At 36.2% G+C, this 26884-nt stretch overlaps 1 protein-coding gene across 3 annotated transcripts in view; it reads right to left on the bottom strand.

Annotated features, from left to right (window-relative positions):
* The window catches only part of ARHGAP42 (Rho GTPase activating protein 42), a 287072-nt gene that overhangs the window by 40490 nt on the left and 219698 nt on the right, over positions 1-26884 (bottom strand). For all 3 annotated transcript variants that reach the window (XM_067750791.1, XM_067750789.1, XM_067750790.1), the window contains 6 exons: positions 23963-24067; positions 21855-21984; positions 15497-15597; positions 13454-13563; positions 11041-11119; positions 9607-9646 (listed from right to left, as the gene is read on the bottom strand). In XM_067750791.1, the coding sequence (XP_067606892.1) occupies positions 9607-9646; positions 11041-11119; positions 13454-13563; positions 15497-15597; positions 21855-21984; positions 23963-24067 (565 nt within the window). The remainder of the gene's footprint in view (positions 1-9606; positions 9647-11040; positions 11120-13453; positions 13564-15496; positions 15598-21854; positions 21985-23962; positions 24068-26884) is intronic.

Here is a 26884-nt window from a genome sequence, read left to right as displayed (position 1 = left end):
TGATAAATCATACAAACACATGGACTCTCAGACACCTATTTCTCTGAAACACGTATCAATTTATAATTACACATGGTGGCATAGTGATGTTTCAGGTGCCTAAGACTACAGGAAAGCTGATTTCCAGAAGAGTGAGTTTTTACTACAAGAAGCCCAAACTCCCTCCATCACAGCATAAGTACATTTGATAACTTTCTCACTCAAATTACCTAGTTATGATAAAAACTAGTTCCAAGGTGCATTAAGTATCAAATATATTCTGAATGACTTGACCACGTCCCCATTCAAAAGCTCTATTCAATATCTTATATATATATTCATTTGTTTTTCAGGAAGGATTTGTCTTTGAGTAGGTTCATTTGAATTTGAAAGGACTATCTTTATACTGGATATGAACAATGAAACCAATGTTAGAAAACACATTTCAAACTCTACTCAAATGCAAATTACACAACAGATTACTTTTTAGGTAATTGTTTAGAATGAACATTCAGTACTTACAAACCTCTTGTCGGTTGGTTAATGTTTCCCTGATTAGATAAAAGTGGGCAATGAAAGATTTTATACTAATCACTCTGACTGGCAAAAAAGAAATGAACACAAGAATAAAAACTGGAAATATTATTTTAACTCTTTAACATTAAAGGTATTTTAAATTATGCATTTTCTCTTGATAATTTCTGAAATTAATCACTAGGAAGCATTTCATCCAGATAAAATGATAGGCTTTTGAATACACTCAATATTTATTACTTTCAAATGAGTGCTTTCCCAGTTTTTATTGTTACTCCATTCTAACTTGTATTTTAATAACAATCCAAAAGTCAGGCTTATTAAGGCTGTTTTAAAAATAAATTTAGACATCATGAAAGTCAATTGAGTTAAATAAAATTTGAAAGTGCTTTAAAGGATATACACATAACCTTAGAAACATATAAAATTTGATTTTAAATGTCAAATAATTTGTATATGTAAATTACATATGAAGATACCCTAAACTAACCAAGGATTAAAGGTGGCAGATGACTAAAAAGGATTCAGAATATGATGGAAAATACATAAAATGTGTTCATTCAGAATGGTTTGACACAAATTCAGTAATAATACAGCCACAACATGTTTTCCTACATATCCCATGTGTTATGACAATGTCCTTACACTTCACAATCTTGGGCACAATCCCCTAAAATTAGCAGTGTTCATATCTTCAGTTTTGTAAATTGGAGCAGAGAAAATAAGATAAAGAAACCCTCTATTGCCATTAAAAAGAAAATCAAACAAAATATCAATTGCCTCAAATCTCTTTCTGGGATAAAGCAGGGTACATACTTATAAGTAATAAATGCCAAATAAATAAAATAATTTTGGTTACTATAAAGCCCAGTAGTTAGTGGTTTTAACATGAGAAACTCTGAATGAAAATTTCAAATTTGCTGAGTACCATCAGAACAAAGGTGCACTACTATGATTTTTCCAGAGTTAACTTTTAATATCACATAATACCTCTGTGATAAAAATAACTACATGATGGGGGTTGGTTTAAGATGCCAGCATAGGAAGATCCTGGATTCACCTCCTCCCATGGACACACCAAATCTACAATTACATATGAATCTGACAAAGACCTGAAAACTAGCTAAACAGCACCTCCACAACAAAGGATAAAAGGACCACATCAAGATGGCTAGGAGAGTCAGAAGCGCAGTCTCACCAAAAACCTCACCTCTGGCACAGCAACCCACAAGCACAAGGGATCTCACAAATATGGAACTTCTCCCTGAGGAGCTAGGGGTTTGTGCCCCACATCAGGTACCCCAACACTTACAACCTGCACTGGAGAGATGAGTGCCCAAAACTTTTGGCTTTGAAAACCAACAAAAGGATGTGGGGACAGAAAAGTTTGCTCTTAAAGAGCTCACGTGCAGACTCATTCACCTCAGGACCCAGTGCAAAACCAAGTTTGAAAAGCTCCTAGACCATACATGAAGGAGATTCATTAGCTAAGATTAAAGGGTCTACAGAGGTCTTTGGGACTTTCTCCTGGGACAGAGGTGCTGGTGAGCACCATTTTTGTGCTCTCACTCCACACTGCTAGAGTTAAAGGACTTGACTTGCCTCCACACTCTCCTCTGGTCCCCCTGAAGCCAGGGGGTCTTACCCCACCCTCACGTGTCCCTGTAGTTCTGCTGCAGCCCGTTATCTCACACTACCCCCATGTGTTCCTGTGGCCTTGAGGGAGGAGATAGATGGGCCCCAGGCTGAGCAGCTGGAGTTTGTCCTCTATGGACAGATACTCCAAGATGAAGACAATAACAGGAGGGAGGAGAAGCTGAGCCCTGCCCCAATAAGAAATAAAGAGGGCTTCCCTGGTGGCGCAGTGGTTGAGAGTCCGCCTGCTGATGCAGGTGACATGGGTTCGTGCCCCGGTCCGGGAAGATCCCACATGCCGCAGAGCGGCTGGGCCCGTGAGCCATGGCCGCTGAGCCTGTGCTCCGCAATGGGAGAGGCCACAACAGTGAGAGGCCCGCGTACTGCAAAAAAAAAAAAAAAAAAAAAAAAAAAGAAAGAAATAAAGAGACCACATATTCTTCATACTTGAAGTCAAGGAGACCTTCCTGACTATACACGCACAGAAAGGCTCCCTGGAGTTCAAAAGGGAGGGGGTGTCACTCCATAGTAAGTGATGTCAACCTACCCATAGGCCTCTTTGCTAGAATCCATCTTGGCTAAGAGATGTGTGCGCACACATGGGAGGACCTTGAGATAAACCAAATACAGATTCAGAGCCAGGCAAAACAAGATGATTGGCCAGAAGAAATGCCCCATATAAGTGATTCAAACTACCAAGAGGGTGCGACTCTCTCTGAGTCTGCCTGAGTCTATTCACATGTACCTTTCTGCCTCCTAATAAACACTTTACTTGTTTCACTACTTTCTGTTTCTTTGTGGGAATTCAAGGCCAGGAGCTTTGTCACTGGCCACTGTCCCTCATGGTCTAGTGGCTAGGATGCAGCACTCTCACTGCCATGGCCTGACTTCAATCTCTGGTTGGGCAACCGAAATTCTGCTTCAAGCTGCTGCAGGCTGAGGCCACCCAAGATCAGCCTCACTGTGACCATCATGTGCTTCTGCAGCACCAATGCAGCCAGCAGTCCCACCCCAGGCTCTCCCGTGGCCCACTGAAGCCAGAAGGCACATGCATTCCACGTACGAGACAGCCCTTGAGCACCTGGCTATGGTGTCCAGGGAGGCTTGCATTTCTGGGCCTTATGGCTCTGAAATAATTGAGACAGTTCATGGTATGGAACCACCCTTAAGACACTGACAGCATACTGAAACACACCCCCAGACTTCCTGTGAAAAAGCCCTATTTACTCGTCCCAGAGCTTAAGCCTGAGGGGAAGGCTTCAAGTTTACCACACATCTAGAAGCTATGGAGGAGCTCTGGGGGAATATAGACTGGGGGATGCCACCTTTGCACTATCCCTTGGCCTCATGACAGATCACCTGCACCTCCCAGAGAGGAGCCCTGTCTTTTGCAATAGTCACCAAGGGGACACCTCCAAATCACCTGGTCTTGAGGCCAGTAGGGAGTTACAACCATGGTCACACAATACTATATATATGTGTGTTCTTTAAAAGCTTCTACCTGAGGGTCTTCATTCCAAATAGCCTGAAACTAGGGGTGGAATTAGATCCCTCCCTTTGGAGCACTGATAGGTCTTGGCACAACCTCTGGGACTTATCAAGAAAAAAATTAAACTGCTTAGATAATTACAAATGTTTCAGAGACAACAAACAGGGCAGGGTTGAAAAATCAGGTTCATCTACACAGGGTCACTCCTACAAGACTGGGAGAGGTAACTGTATTGCCTAATATGTAGAAACAAACACAGAGAGATAAGCAAAATGAGAAAACAGAGGAATATGTCCCAAACAAAAGAAAAGATAAAAATCCAGGAAAAAAAACCTTGCTGAAATGGAGGTAATTTACCTGCTAAAGAGTTTAAAGTAATGGACATAGAGATGCTCACTGACCTCTTGGAAGAAAAGATGAACACAATGAGAACTTCCACAAAGAGACAGAAAATAAAAGTAAGTACCAAAAATAAATCATGGAGCTGCAGAATACTGTAACTGGAAAGAAAAATACACTAGAGGGTTTCAATAGCAGACTAGATGAAGCAGAAAGGATCAGCAACCTGGAAGACAGGACAGTGGAATTCATCCTAACAGATCAGAAGGAAAAAAAAAAAAGAGATTACTTAAGAGACCTATGGTGCAACATCAAGAGGAATAACATTCTCATTGTAGGGGCCCCAGAAGGAGAATAGATAGAAAAAGGGGAAGAAAATTTATTTGACAAAATAATGGCTAAAAACATCCCTAACTGGGGGAAAGAAACAGACATCGAAGTCTAGGAAGCACAGAGAATTCCAAATAAGACGAACCCAAAGAGATCCAAAACAAGCACATTATAATTAAAATGTCAAAAGTTAAAGACAAGGAGAGAATCATAAAAGAAGCAAGAGAAAAACAACTTGTTGCATATAAAGGAAGCTCCATAAAATTAACATCTGATCATTCAGCAAAAAATTTAAAGTCCAGAAGGGAATGGCACAATATATTCAAAGTGTTGAAAAGAAAAAACTTTCAGCCAAAAATATTCTACAGGCAAGGTTATCATTCAGAACCAAAGGAGAGATAAAGAGTTTTCTACAGAAGCAAAAGCTAAAGGAGATCAGCAACACTAAATCTGCCTTACAAGAAATGTTAAAGGGACTTCTTCAAGACGAAAAAAAAGTGCATTAAATAGTAACAAGAAAACATAAAAAAGTCAAAATCTCATGGGTAAAGGCAAATATATAGTAAAGTTAGTGGATTAACCATTTGTAAAGCTAGTATAAAGGTTAAAAGACAAAAGTAGTAAAGTTAACTGTAACTACAATAATTAAGGGATACAAAAACAAGATGTAAATATAACATCAAAAACATAAAATGAGGGTGGGAGAAGTAAAAATGTACAGTTTTTAGAATGTGTCCAAACTTAAGTTGCTATCAGCTTATAACAGAGTACTACACACACACACACACACACACACACACACACACACACACACACACGTAGTTTTTCTATATATGAAGCTCATGGAAACCACAAACCAAAAACTTATAGTAGATACACTAAAGATAATGAGAAAGAAATCTACAGACAACATGAAAGAAAGTCATCAAACCACAAAGGAAGAGAGCAAGAAAAGAAAGGAACAGCGAAGAACTATAAAAACAGCCAGAAAACAAGTTGCAAAATGGCAATAAGTACATACTTGTTAATAACTACTTTAAATTTAAATGGACAAAATTCTCCAATCAAAAGCCATAGAGTGGCTGAATGGATTAAAGAACAAGACACAATTATATGTTGCCTACAAGAGATTCAGTTCAAATCTAAGGACACAAGCAGGCTGAAAGTGAAGGAATGAAAAAAGAAAAGGAAACAAAACAAAAGAAAAACTGGTGTAGCTATACTTATATCAGACAAAACAAACTTTAAAACAAAGACTGTAATAAAAGACAAAGAAGGGCATTACAGAATGATAAAGGAGTCAATCCAACAAGAGGTTATAACATTTTAAAATATATATGAAACTACATAGGAGTACCTTAATATAGAAAGCAGATATTACCAGACCTAAGGGGAGCACCTGACAGCAATACAATAATAGTAGGGAACTTTAACACCCTACTTCCATTAATGGACAGATCATCCAGACAGAAAATAAGGAAACACTGGCCTTAAACAGCATATTAGACCAGATATACTTAATAGACACATATAGAACATACCATCCAAAAGCAGCAGAATACACATTCTTCTCAAGTGCACATGAAACATTCTCCAGGACAGATTACATTTTATGCCACGAAACAAATCTCAATAAATTTAAGAAGACTGAAATCATATAAAACATCTTTTACAACCACAATGGTACGAAACTAGACCTACAAGAATAAAACTGGAAAAATCACAAATACGTGGAGATTAAATAACATGCTACTGAACAACCAATGGGTCAATGAAGAAATCCGAGGGGAAATCAATAAATAATATGAACAACGAAAATGGAAATACAACATTCCAATATCTATGGGGCAAAGCAAAAGCCGTTGTAAGAGGGAAGTTTATAGCAATACAGGCCTACCTAAAGATAAAAGACAAATCTCAAACAATCTAACTTTAAACCTAAAGTAAGTAGAAAAAGACGAATGAAGTCCAAAGGTAGTAGAAGGAAGGAAATAATAAAGATCAGTGTGAAAATAAATAAAACAGAGACTAAAATTATTTTTTAAAAAATCAATGAAACCAAGAGCTAGTTCTTTGAAAAGATTAACAAAATGGACAAATCTTTAGCTAGACTAACCAAGAATAAAAGAGAGAGGGCTCAAATAAGTAAAGTCGAAAATGAAAGAGGAGAAATTACAACCGATACCAGAGAAATACAAAGGATCATGAAAGACTACTAAGAACAATTATATGCCAACAAATTGGATAACCTAGAATATAGAAACATGTCATCTTCTAAGACTTAATTATAAAGAAATAAAATATCTGAATAGACTGATTATTAGTAAAGAGATTGCAAAAAATCCCAACAAACAAAAGTACAGGATCAGAGAGTGTCACCCATGGAGTCTATCAAACATCCAAAGATTAAATACCTATCCTTCTCAAACTCATCCAAAAATTGAAGAAGAGGGAACATTTCCAAACTCATTTTATGTGGCCATCATTATCCTGATACCAAAATCAGACAAGGGCACCACAAAAAGGAAAACCAATACCCCTCATGAAAATAGATGTAAAAATCTTCAACAAAATATCAGCAAACTGAATTCAACAATATATAAAAAGAATCATACAACATAATCAAGTGAGACTTATTCCAAGGATGCAAGGCTAGTTCAACATCCACAAATCAATAAACATGATACACACATTTACAAAATGAAGAATAAAACTCATATGATCATTTCCATAGATGCAGAGAAAGCATTTGACAAAATTCAACTTCCAATTACGATGAAACCTCTCAACACAGTGGGTATAGAGGGAACATACATTGACATAATAAAGGCCATATATGACAAGTCCACAGGCAATATCATATTCAATAGTGAAAAGATGAAAGCTTTTCCTTTAAGATTAGGAACTATAGAAGAATGTCAACTCTCACTACTTTTATTCAACATAATATTGGAAGTCCTAGACACAGAAATTAGGCTAAAAATAAATAAATAAAAGGAATCCCAATTGGAAAGGAAGAAGAAAAAATGTCACTATTTGCAGATGGCATGATACTGTATAGAGAAAACAAACTATAGACTCCACCAAAAAAACCTCTTAGAACTAATAAATGAATTCAGTAAAGTTGCAGGATACAAAATCAATATACAGAAATCTGTTGCATTTTTATACACTAATTACAAAATATCAGAAAAGGTAACTAGGAAAACAATCCCATTTACAACTGCATCAAAAAGACTAAAATATCCAGTAATAAATTTAACCAAGGAGGTGAAAGATGTACATTGAAAACTCTAAGACACTGATGAAAGAAATTTAAGATGACACAAACAAATGGAAAGGTATACCATGCTTATGAATTGGAAAAATGAGTATCATTAAAATGCCCGTACTACCCAAGGCCATCTGCGGATTCAATGCAATCCCTATCATTTATCACAGAAGTAGAATTAATAATTCTAAAATTGTATGGAACCATGAAAGACCCTGAATAGACAAAAGAATCATGAGAAAAACAAACCAAAAAAAAGTCAAAAAAAAAAAAAAAGGTGAAGGTATCAAACTCCCTGATTTCAAACTAAACTATAAAGTTATAGTAATCAATACAGTATGGTATTGGCATAAAAACAGATGCATAAATCAATGGAACAGAGTAGAGGGTCCAGAAATAAACCCATATATATATGAATAAATAATTTATGGCAAAGGAATAAAGAATATACAGTGGGAAAAAGACAGTCTCTTCAATAAATGGTGCTGGGAAAACTGGGCAGACACATGCAAAGAAATGAATCTAGACCACTGTCTTATTCCACACACAAAAATCAACTCAAAATGGATTAAAACTTAAAATAGTCCTGAATCCATAAAACTTCTAGAAGAAAACATAGGCAATAAGCTCCTTGATATCAGTGTTGGCATGGAATTTTTGAATTTGACCCCAAAAGCAAAGGCAACAAAAGTAAAAATAAACAAGTGGGACTACATCAAACAGAAAAGCTTCTGCACAGCAAGGGAAACCATCAGCAAAATATAGTGGTGAGGGCTTCCCTGGTGGCGCAGTGGTTGAGAGTCCGCCTGCCGATGCAGGGGATGCGGGTTCGTGCCCCGGTCCGGGAGGATCCCATATGCCGCGGAGCGGCTGGACCCGTGAGCCATGGCCGCTGAGCCTGTGCGTCCGGAGCCTGTGCTCCATGGAGGGAGAGGCCACAATGGTGAGAGGCCCGCGTACAGCAAAAAAAAAAAAAAAAAAAAAAAAAAAAACTATATATATATATATATATATATATATATATATATATAGTGGTGACCTACTGAATGGGAGAAAATATTTGCAAATCATATATGATAAGGAGTTAATATCCAAAATATATAAAGAATTCAAACAACTCAATAGCGAAAAACAATTTGATTAAAAAATGGGCAAAGGATCTATGTAGATATTTTTTTCCAAAACACATACAGACGGCCCACAGGCACATGAAAAGATGTTCAACACCACTAATCATCAGAGAAATGCAAATCAAAACCACAATGAAATATCACCTCCCACCTGCTATAATAGCTATCATCAAAAAGACAAGAAATAACAAGTTTTTTAGGGGATGTGGAAAGAAGAGAAACTCTGTACACTATTGGTGGGAAAGTATATTGCTGCAGCCACTATGGAAAATAGAACAAAGGTATTTTGAAGTTTAAGAACAGAGCTACCATATGATCCAGCTATTCTACTTCTGGGTATTTATCCAAAGAAAATGAAAACATTAATTCAAAAAGATATATACACTGCTATGTTCATTGCAGCATTATTTACAATACCCAAGATAAGGATATAACCTAAATTTCCATTGGTGGAGGACTGGATAAAGAAGACATGCTATATATACACAGTGGATAACTACTCAGCTGCAAAAAAGGAAACTTTGCCATTTGCAAGAACATGGAGGGACCTCAAAGGCATTATGCTAAGTGAAATAAGTCAGAGAAAGACAAATACCATATGATTTTTACTTATATGTGGAATATACAAAACAAAACAAACAAAGAAAATGAAACCAAACTCAGATATAGAGAACAGATTCATGGTTATCAGAAGGGAAGGGGGTTGGAGGGTGGGTGAAATGGATGAAGGGGGACAATCGTATGGTGACAGATGGTACTAGACATTGCAGTAATCACTTCACAGTGTATACAAAGATTAAATTACTATGTTGTACACCTGAAATTAATATGTTATGGTACTTCAACTAAAAAAAAAAATCTATGTGATAACATTTGAAATAATTATTAGCATGACTTACTTTCTTCTTTCTTGCTAATAATCGCAGGCAGAGTATAAATCTAAAAAACAAAGGAAGCCAGTCAGTTACTTTCAATTAATGACCCAGCACAGAAGATTACCAGGGTGATATTGGTACACTGATACACAAAGGGAGTGTCTTGATTTCAAGGTCTTACAACTACTGTGTCCACAATGCCATCTCCCCAGCCCGACTTCCAATCTTGCCTCCCACTCCTTTCCATCCCTGGCTGTCCTGCCCTGGGCAAAGTTTTACCTCTTTCCCTCTGATCTAAGCATCTCATTCTATTCTCCAACATGATGCATAATTTCCCTTCTTCAGGAAGATTCTCATGATGGATTTCACCTGATTGTTCCTTCCTTAAATTATCTGCTTAGTGTTTTTTTCTCAGTGTGTACAATCCTAACTTGTACTTGTTGAGCTATCACACTGTCTTCTAAATTTCTTCTAGGTCAGGGCTTGCTCCTCAACTGTTAGTGGTAAAGAACCAATTTCCTTTGTTTTTAATTTTTAATCTGTCGCTGACTGACATTTTTATAAATTACAATAAAATTTAAAGGTAATACACATGATAAAGAATAGATGCAGAGTTCAAATTTTTTATTATTAAATTCAACAGATGTAAAATGACTTCTCATTGCTATAAAATTTTCCAGATGCTTAATCATAATCTCTGCACTCATCTTATTGCAGCCTGGTAACGGTTTGTAGGATGGACTCAGTCTGGGGACCACACTTTGTGTAGCTCTGTTGTTGCAATAGGTACTTTTCAGAAGAATGGTCACAGGTTCTCTGCCATTTAAAAGATAGTTTTCAAGGGACAGGCTGGTGCATCCTATTTGCTCTGTGTGCTCATCTCTCTAATCATTTATTGCAGTGTTCTTCACAAAAGTCATCAATGATTTATTCCCTTTTTTATATAAGCCTCCATGATAATTTTAAGTAAATTATGTCAACATCAAAATAACTATTATAAAAATGGGGATCTGGATAGAGGGAAAATGTCAAGCCACAAACAGTTTTAGCAAAGGAGACTTTTAAACAATGGTCTAGGACCAGGATTAGTTCTTTCCCTGAAACTTGTTCATCATGCTGCTCATAAAGCCTAGCACAGGCCTTGCAGAGTGGGCACTCAAGAATTATTAAATAAATAAAATAATCTAATCAATGTAGCCAAATTAATGATTATAAGTAATTTTTAAAAGTAATTTTAGGGTTTTAAATTAGTCCTGGAAGTCCCCTGGGGAAATGAATTCAGAAGTTGGTGTTATGTGCCAGTGACGCAACACTAGGAAAACAGTAAGAGTCTCTACTCCTCTGATTTACCAGTTTAATATTTTCAAATACACTATAGACATATAAAATTTTTTTCAGATGTACTTTGCAATTATTAGAACAATAAAATCTAAATTACAGAATATGTCATATCCCTACCGGTTCCTTCCCATCCATGGCTTCAAGCCAGAGTTTCCGATTAGCTTCTGAAAAGGCTTGCAATGTGATGATTCCGTGCCTATTAAAAAATATTTTATATATTCAATTTACTACTTTTATGCCTTTACACATTTATTATTATTTTTAAATTCTTAGCTAACTTTAAAAGTAAAATTTGAAGAAAAAGCAGGAAAGAGAAAAAAGAAATGAAAAGAGAGAAAAAAAGATAGGAAAGAGAAGAAGAAAGAAGAAATTTAAAAAATGAAATCAGTAAGTGTTTTAGGTATAAGACTATCTGAAGGAGCTTAGGCTCATACTATTTCCCCTGAAATGACCAAAAAGGATGAAAAGCTACATTCACAGAAGTTCAAAAGCACAGAAACATTCCACAGTATGAGAATGATTAAGATTATGACCCAACGTGGTACAACTAGTCACTAAAAATAATTACAATGAGTATATAGCAATATGGAAAGCCTTATACTATAACTAGTCAATTATTAAGAAGACACTAAAACCAAAGTGTTTACATATACAATGATCACAATATTACAATTAATATGTATAAAAACAACTCTCTCCCATGCACCCATTCTGAGATAGCTACTTGAGGATGTGCTTCAAGAAACGAGCAAGCAAAGGGAGGAAGGAAACCAATATAAGAGAGAGAAAAATAGAAAATTCAGAAAAAAGTGAAATTAATCTAATTAATTGTGGAGGCTGTCCATAAGATAAATAGAAAACTAGAGGGTTCTGTGAAAAGGTACATGAAGAAGGAAATTTCATTTAAATATTGTGTGGTTAAAAGCCTGGAGTGAGTTAAAACTGTGATAAAGGCATATATCTCTACGTAAACAGGAAAACAACTCATTAGACTGATAGGAAAAGGGAAAATGTATTATAAAGATCAAGGTAATTTTATCTTGGAGAATTTAAGCCAGTGTAAAACACAAATAATAACAACAATCAATACTTGTTGGCTGTTTATTATGTGCCAAGCACTGTGTTATAAGTATGTCTCCTTTATTATCTCATTTATTCCTCACAACAACCCTTTGATGTGTGTACTGATTATCCTTGTTTTACAGATGAAACAACTAAAGCACAGAGTTTAACAGTGTGCTCCATGGATATATCTAGATAGTGTCGAAAAAAAGAAAAGAGAAATCACTAACATGTTGGTATTTATCTACATAGAAAAACCAGAAGTTCCTACCACAAAACTATTAAAACCAAGAGTTCAACAACTGTACTGGATATAGATTGATATATAAAAAAAATTAATAGCCTTTCTCTGTGGCAATCTTAACCATAAAACAAAAAAAGAGTTTCTACTAAAGAATTTTATTCAAAATTTAAATAAAAAGAATATACCTGAAACCAAATCTGAAAAAAATATATATGTAAAAGATATGTAAAATCCTTGGGAGAGTTCAACTCACCATTGATTAATTTATTGAAATTTAATAACTTTAATCGAACTCCAGTCAGAAATCCCAAAGGATGTTTTGGAGAGAAAGGGAAACTTAATAAGCAGATCTATAAAGCATAAGAACACAGGGCCAAAATAGCTAACACTATTTTAAAGAAGCATAAGAACAAGGCCATGCCCTACTAAATAGTTAACAAGCTATCGTACATAAGCTATAGTATATAACAGTGTATATAGTATGTCAGAGTATATATATAGTGTACACACACACACACGCACGCACACGCACGCACACACAAAGCTAGAGATATTCAGAAAAGCATGGTGGTAATGCAGGGGAAGAAAAATAGATTATGGAATGCAACAGAGATCAAGAAACATACTCCTCCTTATTTTGTTTCTATTCTACTTGTACTGAAACAATAAAGGAACAGAGCTAAATAATTCTACTAGATGATAAGCTTGAATGCACAACCTTTATGTCTCTCCCAATATTCTGTGGCTAAGAATGCCCAGAACAGTGTTGTGTACATGGTAGGCACTGATTTTCACTGGCTAAAGAAAGCTTATGGAATTTGCAGTTGTGTCTTATTATTCCTTGGGAACAAGGCCACTAGATTTCAAAACCATACAAAAAGGCTGACCCAGGAGCCATGAACAATGCCATCAGGTTTCTTCATTTTGATGGGGACCTCAGTCCACAATATGCACTTTCCCCTAAGGCAGTCATCTTTACTGATTTTCCAGATTCTTCTCTGAGTGATGTTACCCTTTGGTAGCACTCTGTGTCTGATTTACTTTTTTGAAAGCATCATGCAATACTTATTTGTTGAAGAAACAAGTGAAAGAATGAAATAAACATATATATTGTCTTTAAAAAAGAGACTGAAAAACAAGCACTTTATGCTGTTTCATATTTACATCTATACATAGAAACAAATAATTTAGATTATTAAAAAATGTAAAGTGAAAAGTTCAAACCTTTCGACTACTTCTATGTCAAAGCAGAATCGTTTATCAATTGAATCTGTCTTTCGTCGGATACAGGATTTTAATTTAAACATTTCTGGTGAGCTAGTAACAAGGCCATTCTGAAACAAGAAGTGGAGCACATTACTGACATGATGACAAGGTGAAATGAAATATATTAAATACACCACCTAAAGTTTCCATATTAAAATGACAACTTAGAGTACAGTTTATGTATAAAGATAATAATCACACCCGGTTTCTATAAATACGAAGACTTCTGCCTAATGTTAACTGCCCAACTGTAATACACCAAACCATTTATTAATAAATTAATCACATATACATGTTTTATTCAAAGAATTCTGTGACATGCCTGTCTAGTACCCTTCAACGTATTTACTTATAATGTTAAATTATACTATAATATGTGTGTGTGTGTGTGTGTGTGTGTGTTTGTATTGGAGCCATAGAGTATTAAATGATAGCTGGCTCAAAACCTCAAGAGAGCTACCAAGGGCTTCCCTGGTGGCACAGTGGTTGAGAGTCCGCCTGCCGATGCAGGGGACGTGGGTTTGTGCCCCGGTCCGGGAAGATCCCACATGCCGCGGAGCGGCTAGGCCCGTGAGCCATGGCCGCTGAGCCTGTGCGTCCGGAGCCCGTGCTCCAGAGTGGGAGGGGCCACAACAGTGAGAGGCCTGTGTACCGCAAAAAAAAAAAAAAAAAGAGAGCTACCAAAATATTAAAGTTCTAGTAGATACTTGCTATAATGCTATTACTATCATGTATACCACGTGATTCCCCTGCTGGTAACCAACTAGTAGTCTGCTGCTAAAACTAAACTAAACCTCTTTTGACAGGATCCAACATAGGCTCAATTCATAATTCTCTTCTATACCTGAAATGCCAGTCAATTTTAAGGGGAATATTTACCTAATGCCTGGTTAATTCTATTGTTTCTGGTTGCAAATCTCTCTTATTAATAGAACTCTAGCTTGGTCTATTTATTATTAGCTCACTGACTGTCACATATACTGACTTTTGGCAATATTTTTTCTTATGAAACTTTTAGAGTAGAAACTAGGCATGATTATAGCATTAATAACTTCTTGTGAGGGTAGCAATCTAAGGTTTCTTTTTCTCTGGTATGTTCTCCTTTATTTTATGTCTCTTACTTTGAATTATTAGACTCTAATGAATGCCCAAGCACAATAAGTTTCAGCTGATGTATTTGAGTATGTGTCTAAGTTAGATCAACATTTACCTGTGCCATGATCTACACCACAAATTAGCTGAATAAGTCACTTACTTTCTATTGTCTTTATTTTTTAATCAGGTAAAATGAGGCTAGTCTAAATAATCTTTAGGATAACTCCCAGCTCTAGGATTCTTAGATGACGGTTCAATTATTTAATTCATAGGTCCAACTGTTTGCCATATTCATATCTTAACTCACAAAAAGAGTGTACACTACATGCAATAAAGGCGTTGTATTCTGTAGCACTTCCACATATAAGGTACACTTTGTTCTGTACTGTTCACTACCCATGCGAGACATTCAGTGACTGATTTACTTTAGGGGTAAATAAGCATTGATTGATTTCTTCTGAGAAACTTTGTTGGCCAGCATTTCAGTAAGTAGTACACAGTGCAGAAAAGGAAGTGGCATGCAGGGGCAAACCCGGGCTCCCACAAGAGACCACCTGGAAGAAAGATGCAGACGCCGTGAGCCTGGACCAGCCACTGACAGTCTCTATGGGCTGCTGGCCAACCAACAACGCAAACAACTCTGCTGCCAGGGATAGGAGATGACACCTACCAAGGTGTCCCTACATTTAATATAACTGCTTATAAACATTCCATAGCCAAAATAAAAGAAAAATCCTGGCCACTCTTTATAAGTCTTCAAGGTCAGTAAAGCAAGAGAAAAATTTTTGACTTTTCAATTTTTAAAAATTGTGAGCACGTTTATTAGAAAAATAAGCACATATGATTTGTTTGTTTTGCTTCCATTACTTAAATAACAAGTTCAATTAAAAAACAAAAACAACTCACCATTTTCCCACTGGATTTCATTTCTGAAACACTCATTGTAAATGTTTTACTTCCCTTATCATATGTACAATAGTGTTTAATCCATGTAAAACCAAGCGGTCCTAGTGTAAGGAAACAAACATTACAGATTGTTAATAAATGATCTGTATCTAAGTTTGTACAGTTTTCGATGCTATGAAACACAACTGAGTATTTCCATAGACCATGCAAGTTGGGAATGCTTACTGTGAGTGAGAAAGGCTAGTCTGGAGCAAGAGTGGTATAGGGTAGAGTGTCTTGCAGCCAAACAACTTGGCTTTATTTACAGTACCGACACTCACTCTGTAAACTCAAGAGTTGCTTTAGATCTGAACTTCAGTTATCTCATCTGTAAAAGTGGTATACTTGCATCCCGTAGAGGTAGGAAGAATGAGAAATGACAGTCTGAGGTACTATAACAGGTCTCCTTACTTCTATCTTTGTCCTCTATTTTTGAAACTGCCAGAAATACCCTGCTAAAAATTTAGCCAGGTCATTTCACCCCTTTGTTCAAAACTCTCCAGGCGTTTCCCACATTACCCCAGATAAAAACCAAAGGCCCCACATGATCTGGCTCCTCAGTATTGATCTCACTGCCTTTTGCCTCATATACTCTACTCCAGCTACACTGGCCCCCTTGCTGATCTCAGCACTCAGTGAATGCATTTCTACCCCAGAGCATTTGCACTTAACTGGACTACTTTTCCTTTAGATAGCTGCATGACAATGTCACTTCTTTCAGGTCTTTTACTAAATGTCACCTTTATAAAATGGCCTTTTCGGTAGAGATAGCTAACATCACAACACCCTCACCTTGATATTTCTTATGTCTCTTTCTTGTTTTAACTTTATTTCTTCACTTTACCACTGATATGACTAACATTTTACTAATTCACCCAATTTATTGTCTGTCTCCATCACTAAGGCTCTATGAGAACAGGAACAAGTGATGTCCTGCTGACTAGTATATTCTTAATCCTTAGAACAGGGCCAGACATACAGTTGTTCCTCAATAAAGATTTGTTAAGTGAAAGAAGGAATGAATCACTCATCTTTCTCTAAGACTTTACTGATCATAGAGTTATTTCCTCTTAACACTAATCTGAAAAAAGTGAATTCAAATTACTCTTTAAAAGGAAAATAATTTCTACCATTTATATTAAAAGCTGTATATGTAAACTGCTCACTTTCTTTTTCCCCATAAACACAATCCTGCTGTGGTGTGCAACCCTTTCCCACAGTGTGCCACTTAATCATCCAGTAGTCTTAAAAACTGTTTAATGCTGCTTCACCAGGGCACAGGGATGCACCATAAGTTCAATTTTTTCATGACCCGGGTAGAAAACTTTCAGCTTTTCCCCAAGGAAGCCAATTCTCCTGCACCCAAATGCCGTAGAGGGCTGAGAGGGTTGAAAATTGAGTTTGTTTCCTATAGCTTCTTCATGTAGGGTCCCATTTGGCGTAACACCTGGATCTCTCTGGCAACAATTACGTACAATGTTATTGCTGGCTTGGTTTTACAACCATATATCCAAAAGCAAGAAACTGAATTGTAGAAATGCACCACTTGAGAAAAGTGTTTCATGAGCCATTTGAATTTTTTTTCTATAATAGTAGTGCCCTTGGTGTCATGTTTAGCTTTAACCACTCCAGATTTTAAAATTATGGGGTGCAGCTATATACTTGATAATCACAAAGGATTACTACAATTAACTTCAATTCTGTTTTGGGACCATTTCACACTATAATACTTAACAATACTTGCTGATAACTCTGTTACATGTGGCGTAAAACACTTACAGGCTTAGAGCTGATTAGTGGAAAGTGGCTGGATAGAAATCCTTATAGTGACTTTACTACTTAGGAAGCGATTTATGAAGCAATATTAACTGTAATTTTTAAATAAAGCTGCTGCAACACTCTGATGACATTTTAGACCCAAGGTGTTTTTTCCTGCCTCCATCTTAAGTTCAGAACCTCATGCATTCAATCTTCAAGTGTGCTGCACACACAGGCTGCTTTCTTTAAAGTTGCCTGGCACCAGGCCAGGGCAGACATTCTTAGGCAAGCAATTCTGAAGTCCCTAAAAAAAGTCTGGGTAAATAGAATTTATTATAGCTCTAAAGTTGCAAAACAAAACAAGTTTTTACCCAGTGATCATCTGAGGTTGCTGAGATGATGTCTGTGGAATGGGAAGGAATTAATATTCACTGAATACCTACTAAGTGCCAACATTTTATCTAGGAACTTTTAAAGTCAGACATTATAAAGTACATTTTACATAAAAGAAAATAAAGCTTAAGAGCTGCAGATGGTGCTACTTTCTTCATCAATAGGACATGTGATTGGAGTTGTTCTTTTCAGAGGAATGATATTTTTCAGGAGTTGTCTTAAGAATTAAATGAGACAAATATAAATTACACAGAATAGTAAGGGCTCCTAGAAGCACAGTGGTATTATTATGCACCACTACTGATAACAGAGACATTTTACATACACTATCTCTAATTCCTGCAATATTATTGTGAGACAGATATAAATATCTCTCTTTTATAAATGAGGAGACTGAACTCAGAAAGTTGCCTAACCAGAATCACCCAGATAACAGGTAGCATAAAATTCCAACATAGTTCTGTCTGACTCTGGACCCCATGCTCTTCCTGGTTAAACTGGAGTCTACTAGAACATAATTTAATGTTTGCCTAGAGGTGGGTAACATACAAACCACATATCCAGATAAAGTGGAATGCTATGTCTAAACAGCAATAATCTGCTACCACCCCATTACATCCATCTCCATTTATCACTCAATTTACAGCTCTGATATTTACTATTGATCACTGGTTGCTAGTTGTGTGAGTTAATCTTGTGTCTTCCATTACAGAATAAACACCCTGAAGCCATATTCTTCATCTCATTTTCTGTTCCCCACAGGACTTATTCAGTGACAGCAAGAGTACAATCAATATGTCTTAGTGAACTGGTCAGATTTTCTTAATATAAATGCTTTCAAAGATTCCACGTAGAAAGGGGCTTTGAATACTTGTCCCTTATAGAAAAATAATTCCAACAGCATATAAATCCATTCATTTTTTCCCTTTAAATCCCTAGGCAAGGGGAAGAGGGGTGGATGGTAAGTGGGAATTAAAGGAGGGAGGGATTATATTGGGGCATAAGAACACTTTTGAAGGTGATGAATATGTTCATTATGTTGATTGTGGTGATGGTTTCACAGGTGCATACATATGGCAAAACTGATCAAACTGTACTTTTTAAATATGTGCAATTTGATGCATGCCAAGTTTACCTCGCTAAAGCTATAAAAATAACACAGGTAGATATAGAGAAAAATGGAGATGGAAGCTGCCGTGGGAGCAGGAAGACAACATCATAAGAGAGGATGCTAAAAAGAGAGGAGCCCAACTGTGAGAGCCTTGAATGCCATGCACGGCCAGGGCCATCACAGGAGAGGCACAACCAAGCAAGCACTGCAGGGAGCTGCTGGAAGTTCTCTGAGAATGGACTGAGCTGGACAAGCCTGGAGGTGAAAAGAGAACAGTTAGGAGGTCACTGCAAGACTGTGGAGATGGAGAAAAGGTGTGGGTTCAAAGTTAATCGACAAGATAAATGGACAGACTTGGTCCCAGGCTACAGAGAGACACTAGAGTTGAAGATTTACCTGAGTTTTGTAGCCTAAGAGTAGATGTTATCATTTAGAGGGACAGGAACTCTCAGAAAAAAAGGTCAGTGCCACAAAGGGCTTTATGATCAGTTCAGCCTGACTCAGAGGAGAAGTCACGTATCTTAGAACAAAAGATACCAACATCAGACAGGTGCATAAAACACTGCATTTTGTCCACCCATCCAGCCCTGAAATTATTAAAGGAACTATGCTTTTATTTTTATTTTTTAAAACATCTTTATTGGAGTATAATTGCTTTACAATGGTGTGTTAGTTTCTGCTTTATAACAAAGTGAATTAGTTATACACATACATATGTCCCCATATTTCTTCCCTCTTACATCTCCCTCCCTCCCACCCCTCTAGGTGGTCACAAAGCACTGAGCTGATCTCCCCGTGCTATGCGGCTACTTCCCACTAGCTATCTATTCTACGTTTGGTAGTGTATATATGTCCATGCCACTCTCTCACTTTGTCCCAGCTTACCCTTCCCCCTCCCCGTATCCTCAAGTCCATTCTCTAGTAGGTCTGTGACTTTATTCCTGTCTTGCCCCTAGGTTCTCCATGACCTTTTTTTTTTTCTTAGATTCCATATATTTGTATTAGCATACGGTATTTGTTTTTCTCTTTCTGACTTATTTCACTTTGTATGACAAACTCTAGATCCATCCACCTCACTACAAATAACTCAATTTTGTTTCTTTTTATGGCTGAGTAATATTCCATTGTATATATGTGCCACATCTTCTTTATCCATTCATCTGTTGATGGACACTTAGGTTGCTTCCATGTCCTGGCTATTGTAAATAGAGCTGCAATGAACATTTTGGTACATGAGACTTTTTGAATTATGGTTTTCTCAGGGTATATGCCCAGTAGTGGGATTGCTGGGTCGTATGGTAGGAACTATGCTTTTAGTTTGATCCAAATGTCCAACAGCTGGGGAATGGGTAAGCAAACCACGGCACCATCCAATGGATAAACTACCAAGTAGCAATTGAACAGGGCATATTTGAAGGTTATGTACACAAGAATTTTGCTAGGTAATCCAAAGCTTTTTTGTTTAGAACAAGATACTGTATACTCACAAAGCTTTCAACAACTGTGTTAACAATGTGGGGGGACCTCAAGAAATAAAGTATTATTGAGTTAAAATGAATAAAAACTCTTCAGGCAAGAGGATGGCACCTCCTCTACCAGATGCAGGTTTGAACAGGCCTCATTATCCACAAATTCTTCCACTCAGCAAAATGTGAGCTCCCCTCCAGGTGCCCTCACAGTGAGGCTCTCAAATATGGAATAATTATTCCGTATTCAAACATTTCCTTAGAGTCCTGAGTCAAATCCATATACTGTATATATGACCAAAGAATCGGTCTTTTTCAAGAAATTTTGGTAAAACCTATTTATGATATTCTAATTAGAGAATAGATAGGCAGGTAATCAGATTTACCATTTTAACATCTGAAAGCAACAGACTGGTCAAAGGTAGATAGTTACGACAGGAAGTCCTGGAACCGGACCTCCTGAGCCAGCAGCCCTCTACCACCTATGTAGTAATAAATGTTTGCCAAGATAACTGGATCAAACTGTTATTCACTTGCATATTGCTAAGGAACAAATGAGCATCACCTAGGCATGTAAAATATAAAATATGTTGGCATTTTAGTGATCATTTTGCATCATGTCCAAAAAACTTTCACAGTCAACCCAACATCTACAGCTTCCACATCTCAAACCCTTTAACTATAATGTCTTCTAACCAAAACAACTACATTGATGTATTGTCTACGGATAGGGAGACTTGGAGCAGTGCTACTGCATGTAGTCTGTTAGTCCCAGTATGTGAGAAAAATTACGGAAAGTGAGAATAAGCATTTCAAAACTTTCAGAGCAATTTGAGATTACTGCAAAATCCAAGCACGTAATTTTGTGTTTTACGAGGACACTGGTCCATGATGCACTGGAAATAAAAAACAACTGTTCCTTTAGCACAAACAGTAAGAGAGTGCTTTAGGGCATTCTGGTTTGAAATAGAGAGTTAATTTAGTCACACTCGTTCCACTTTATGACAAGAAAGGACCCTAGTTATACAAGTTTGAAGGGCTTTTTATTCATTTTTGTGAGAAAAAACTTTCTTAGTGTGAGGCAATTATAGTAGTGTTCTATTGGGTCTGATGCTTATTTCCTAACATCAGGAAGTAAAGAGTGCCAGTTTGACATTACATAATTGCCAATTTTACTCCTGAAAACTGTCAGAGCACAGAATTAAATGAAATAATGCTGCTGAACGGGAAAACTATTACCAAAGTCACCAAGATGATTCATCTGATAAAGGCTTTGATTTTTAATTCTCCACGAAACTTTAAATTGAGATTAGATATCACAATTAAATTCTAAACCTGAACTCGTGTTACTATATCATCATGAAAAGTGTAAGTTCCAAGTTCAATAACATACCAACTTAGAGAATCTGATGGTGCAAAGGGGAAGAACTTCCACACTTAGGTGGCAGTGGTTGGCAGAGCAGACTAAGTAGGATAAAGCTGTCAGGAATTTCAGTCTTCCTACTTGAAGGAAAAGAAACTAACCAACTCACTTCTCACAGAAACAGAATGTTAATCATAAGAGACATTAACTTCTGTCTTTGCAACTCACGTTTCTCCTGGACATAAAGGTAGCCTTCCATCGTCCACTGGCTGGGTGGTCTGTAATCTTGACTGGCAGATTTCATCCTTTGCATCAACCGCTCTACCTCTTGTCGCGTACTTTCAAAATTATTCCTTGTCTTAAGTAAACAGAAATAACAATTTCCTTCATTGTTTTCTACCAGTTTTGAGGAACCTCCAGCCTAAAGTTTCAAAACTGCAAATGGTGCAAAGGATAACCTCGATTCTTTCAGGACTGTTCACCATATCCACAACCCTCTCCTTTGAATCCTAGGCTCTGATTTTGAATTACTTTAGTGAAACTTTGCTGAATGACCTTCTGCATGTTTCTCTTTGAATCTCCGTGTGTGTGTGTGTGTGTGTGTGTGTGTGTGTGTTTCATCCAATTTCCCACTTAACATTACCTAGGGGACAACTTATAGTTTTACAAATACACAATACTAATTAAATAGAGTTCTATATGCCATAATACCTAAGGTAAAAAGGAAGATACACAGGGACTTAATTTCTTTTGGGGGTTAAAATAAATCCACATACTTTTGATATATGTGGCACTTACCAAGAAAAAAGTTCATCACTTTTATTCCAAGAACTTTTCTGAAGACATATCACTTAGCTTGTTTTTCAGAAATCCTAATATAGTTATCAAGAAGTCAGCGCATAAATTAACTCATAAAAATGAACAGGTTTCCAAGTTCTAACTTCTTCTATTGTAAGAAATAGCTTATTCACATCATAGCATGTTTACTTAAGGGAAGACATAGAAAGCATAAGGCTTTTCTCTATGAAAATCAATTTTGTATTCAGGCCACATTATCTCAACAATATTCATTTGGAAACATAAAACTCATCACTACCCAACTTTAAGATTTTGTTATGGCCCCTACTAAAAGACCTGAATCTCAAAGTAAGTTAATTTGCCGCTTTTCCCTTTTAAACATAAGAATCAGAATTTTTTCTAATACTTTACCTGTCTCCTGTTCTCAAATCCCAGGAATCTTACTGTAATTGCATTTAATATGGAAATAAATAATAAAATACTTTGGATTTTATAATTTTCCCTTTTAATATTTACTAAAAAAGCCCAAATGCATTCCATATTGAAAAACAATGGAATGAATTGAATGTGAAATCGATTCTGCTAGAAAATCTAGGTTAAATAAAAAGCTAAACTCGAAACACAGGTAGAATAAATCCAATCACATATTTCTCATGGGACACTCCAATTCCATATTTCTATTTGCTGAACATCTTCATAATGGCAAGAATCAGGTAAGGAGTGAAAGGCAGGCTTTTTATAGAAAATTAAGTGAAACCTTCACAAATTATTTTAGCTATAGAGTACTAGACAGGGTTTCAGAAGTAACTTTTACTTTATACAAAATCCTCAACAATTAAGATTTTGTTGTCATACTTGATAAGCAGAAATGGATTGGCTAACTTTTTTTTGAAGTGTAACTGGTGTTCAGCATACATAAGTCAGAATTTGTCTAACTATGCAATCAGATACTAAAAGGATTGATTGGAGAACTTTACAAAATAAACCCTGACAGAAAGAGATAGGATGTTTGTAAATAATTCTCCCTGTAGCTTTAAAGCAGTTATTATGAATGCTTCAAACCCACATTTAAATTTATTTTTACAAAACACTAAATATCAGCTATGTAATAGTACAATTTCAGGGAGGAAAGGGACAGAGTGTGAAAGTCCACCTGTTCATTTCACAAATATAGAAATTCTGCCCTCTCAGGAAATACAACTTGCCTAAGGTCACCCAGTAAAATAATGAAAACACTAGATAAAGGCAAACGCTTCCAATGTTTCTGCACCTCAGACATTTTTATTTTTATGAAATTTGCCAGTATATATTTTTCTAACTCTAAAGAGTTAATAAGATTTACTCTTTCCTGGCATACTTTCAACCAGCAATTATAAAAAAATTAGTAAATTTATTAAGTGGTTTTTCTAAATGAGTGAGCTTTTTTTGTACTTAGATAAGTTTTTAAAAGATTCCAAGTTTCAATTTGGTCATAACTCAGTTGCCCTGGGATCATCTTATTCACTAAGGAGAGGCAGTGAGAACAGGTATAGTCTTACATTCTGCAAGTTGAACTGCAGCTGTTGTTTATATGGTGCAAATTCCTGGGCGAGTTCATATCCCTCGTGGTAAAAAGTAAATAAACCCTGAAGGAATGACAAAAGCTGCAAAAATAAACAGATACAAAAGAAACCATGAAAACGTGTTTTTTAAAAATGATGATCAAATATAATAAATTAGAGAAATTATATTTCATTCTAATCTCTCAAGCTAACAAATTTTGAATCTCCTTACCTAAGTAGGCACTAGAATTATGGATGTGAAACAGAAGACATGGAAGTTAAATTTTTCTTTTTGGTAGACGTGATTTAATATTTAAGTCTTGTCATGGACAGGTGTCAAGTCAAGTACTCTAATCTTCCAATGCACTGACGAAATATCCAGGAGAGAATATTAATGGGGATAAAGACCAAAGGAACATAGAAGAGATTCTAACCAAAATAGGGAGGTCAAACATGTGCAGATGTGAGGATGACTAAACCAGTAAATTAGAGATAAAAGTACCCAAGGAAAGGAATAAGGATGGCCAGATGAAATTAAGAAAAATATCACAAGGTGGCAGTACTGGTTTGGGTATTAAACAGACAACACAAGCAGCAGGAAGAACTCAAAACAGAGGGAAGAACTGAGCAAAAACATGGTGCTAGATACAGATCTTTCATGTAAGAGCTACAGTAAAATCTCCTTTAGAAAAGCACAATTTCTATGATCCTAGCCTTCTAATCCCAAATTCAGATGCGCTTATTTATGATGTTCTTATTTGTAAAGCAAGACCAGCTCTCCATAGAGTTACAGGACACAGTTGTTTATATGAAATGTTATAACTGAAAAATAATTTACTTAAATTTTTTCATTTAATTCACTGGGATTTTATTCCACAGACATGTCCACCAATTCAATCTCATGCACAACTTCTTCCTACAATAAAGTTAGAAAATATTTTTGAGAAGTGGCTAATGTTTTTCTAATTCAAATAGCATAATATGTCTGTAAACTATTATTTTAAATTAAGGAAGAAACACAATTTGAAACCATTTTCGTACGTGAATAACATCCTGTCATTTCCTCTGTCTGGGGAAGAAGGAGGATTCAGCTAAGCATCAACTGGTATGTATGTGTGTTACGATTTCCAACAGTTAAATACTGATTCTACAATGACCTAATGCTCTTCTTCCTATAACAAGTCAACTTCTTACAAAATTATGTTCGTTTTGGAAAGCATATACTTTAAAATTGGTTTTAAGTTGTTATATTTTAAAGAATTTCCTTCACTTGTTCAACAGTTCCTGATAATGTGTCAAAATGTATTGTTTGCAAATTTTAGAACTATTTTACACTGTCAATTTTACATCAATAATTATTATCAAAACTAAAATTCAGTAGCTTATCCTTTACTAAAAGTATGCTATATTTGTTAAATTACCCAATAATTTAAGATATATAGTTTGCACATACTGTGGCCCAATTAAAAAGAACTGTATCTTAAAATAGGATTAAAATTACCTTTAACTGAGGCTTGGATGTGTAGATTTAGAGATTTTCAGAGGCAAGATAAGAAAATACTTTTGAAGTATTTAGGCCTTCTAAATATCTGAATAATAGTTTATGAAGTTGTTGGAAGGAGTATTGTTTAATTTTTTAATGTCTATAATTAGCCCACAATTAAACTGTCTTATTAGGAACTGGATGCCATAAAAAAAAAGATACTATTCTAATATCATGCTAAGTACAAAGAATCTAACTTATAAAGAAGATACTTTAAGAACATCTGCAATAAATATTCCCATGAAACACCCAATTCCCTGAGATCCATCTCCTATTGGCAATTTCTGGTAAAATTCAGATTCATTTAGTAGCAAACAAATATGTTTTAATCTCACAATGCATGCTGAGCACCCACTAGGAACAGTACAATTCTTTGGGAGGTACAGAAAAATTAAATACAAAGAACCACCTATCTTTTACTTTTGTTCCACATCTACTTTGGAAGTAGCATCTGGGAAAGTTTAATAAAGACAGCATGTATGAAGTAACTGCCTCTAGATGGTAGCAAAGTTAAATGTTTCTTAGGTTTGAATATATACTCATTCATTTCATCCTCAATAAATTCCATGGTGTTAAATTAAGGAAACTTAATAGGACAACCTGACAATCTTTAAGAATTGCATCTCCCACGTGTCATTTTCTCTGTTCAATGTGCCTGAGTGGGTGGAGTGGTGGGAAAAAGACTACTGTCTCAGCTTACCTTAAAGTAAACTTAACTTTTAAATAACAATCACTACGAACTACTAGACAGATTAGGTTTTAATATTAAGAAAGGCGCTTTTATCATCTGGACAAACTCATATAGCATTTCATTATTCCCAAGGGCTTTAGAATCAAATGACTTCTCCACTCCAAAAACCTGACCAAATGTAAAAACTGATACTGCCTTTATAGATAATCATTTAGCAAAACCCATTACAAGTCAGTAAGGGAACAGCTATTCATAATTTCCCAGCCCATTAATCACCAGGTTTCAAGCCTTAAGGGCTCACAGTTACCAGTGATACTGTGAATAGCAAAGTGGAAAAAGGTGTCAGGGTTTAGCATGGGAGTGAGGGGCAGACCTCCGAAGCAATTTGGAGTAATTCCAGTAATTCCAGATGACTGCTGTCCAAACTGAGAAGCACTGGGATAATCAACACAGTGTGATATGGAACAAGGACAGACATATAAATCAGTGGAGGAGAACTGAGAGTCTAGAAGTAAACCCATACATCTATGGTCAACTTATTTTCCACAAGGGTGCCAAGACCATACAGTGGATAAAGAACAGTCTTTTCAACAAAGAATTCTTGGACCACTGGATAGCCACATGCAAAAGAACAGAGTTGGACACCGATGTCACACCACAGACAAAAACGAATTAAAACTGGGTG

The sequence above is a fragment of the Pseudorca crassidens genome, chromosome 9, assembly GCF_039906515.1.
Source record: "Pseudorca crassidens isolate mPseCra1 chromosome 9, mPseCra1.hap1, whole genome shotgun sequence".
Classification (NCBI taxonomy): Eukaryota; Metazoa; Chordata; class Mammalia; order Artiodactyla; family Delphinidae; genus Pseudorca; species Pseudorca crassidens.
The sequence above is the reverse complement of the archived record's forward strand: the minus strand, read 5'-3'. Positions and strand labels throughout refer to the sequence as shown.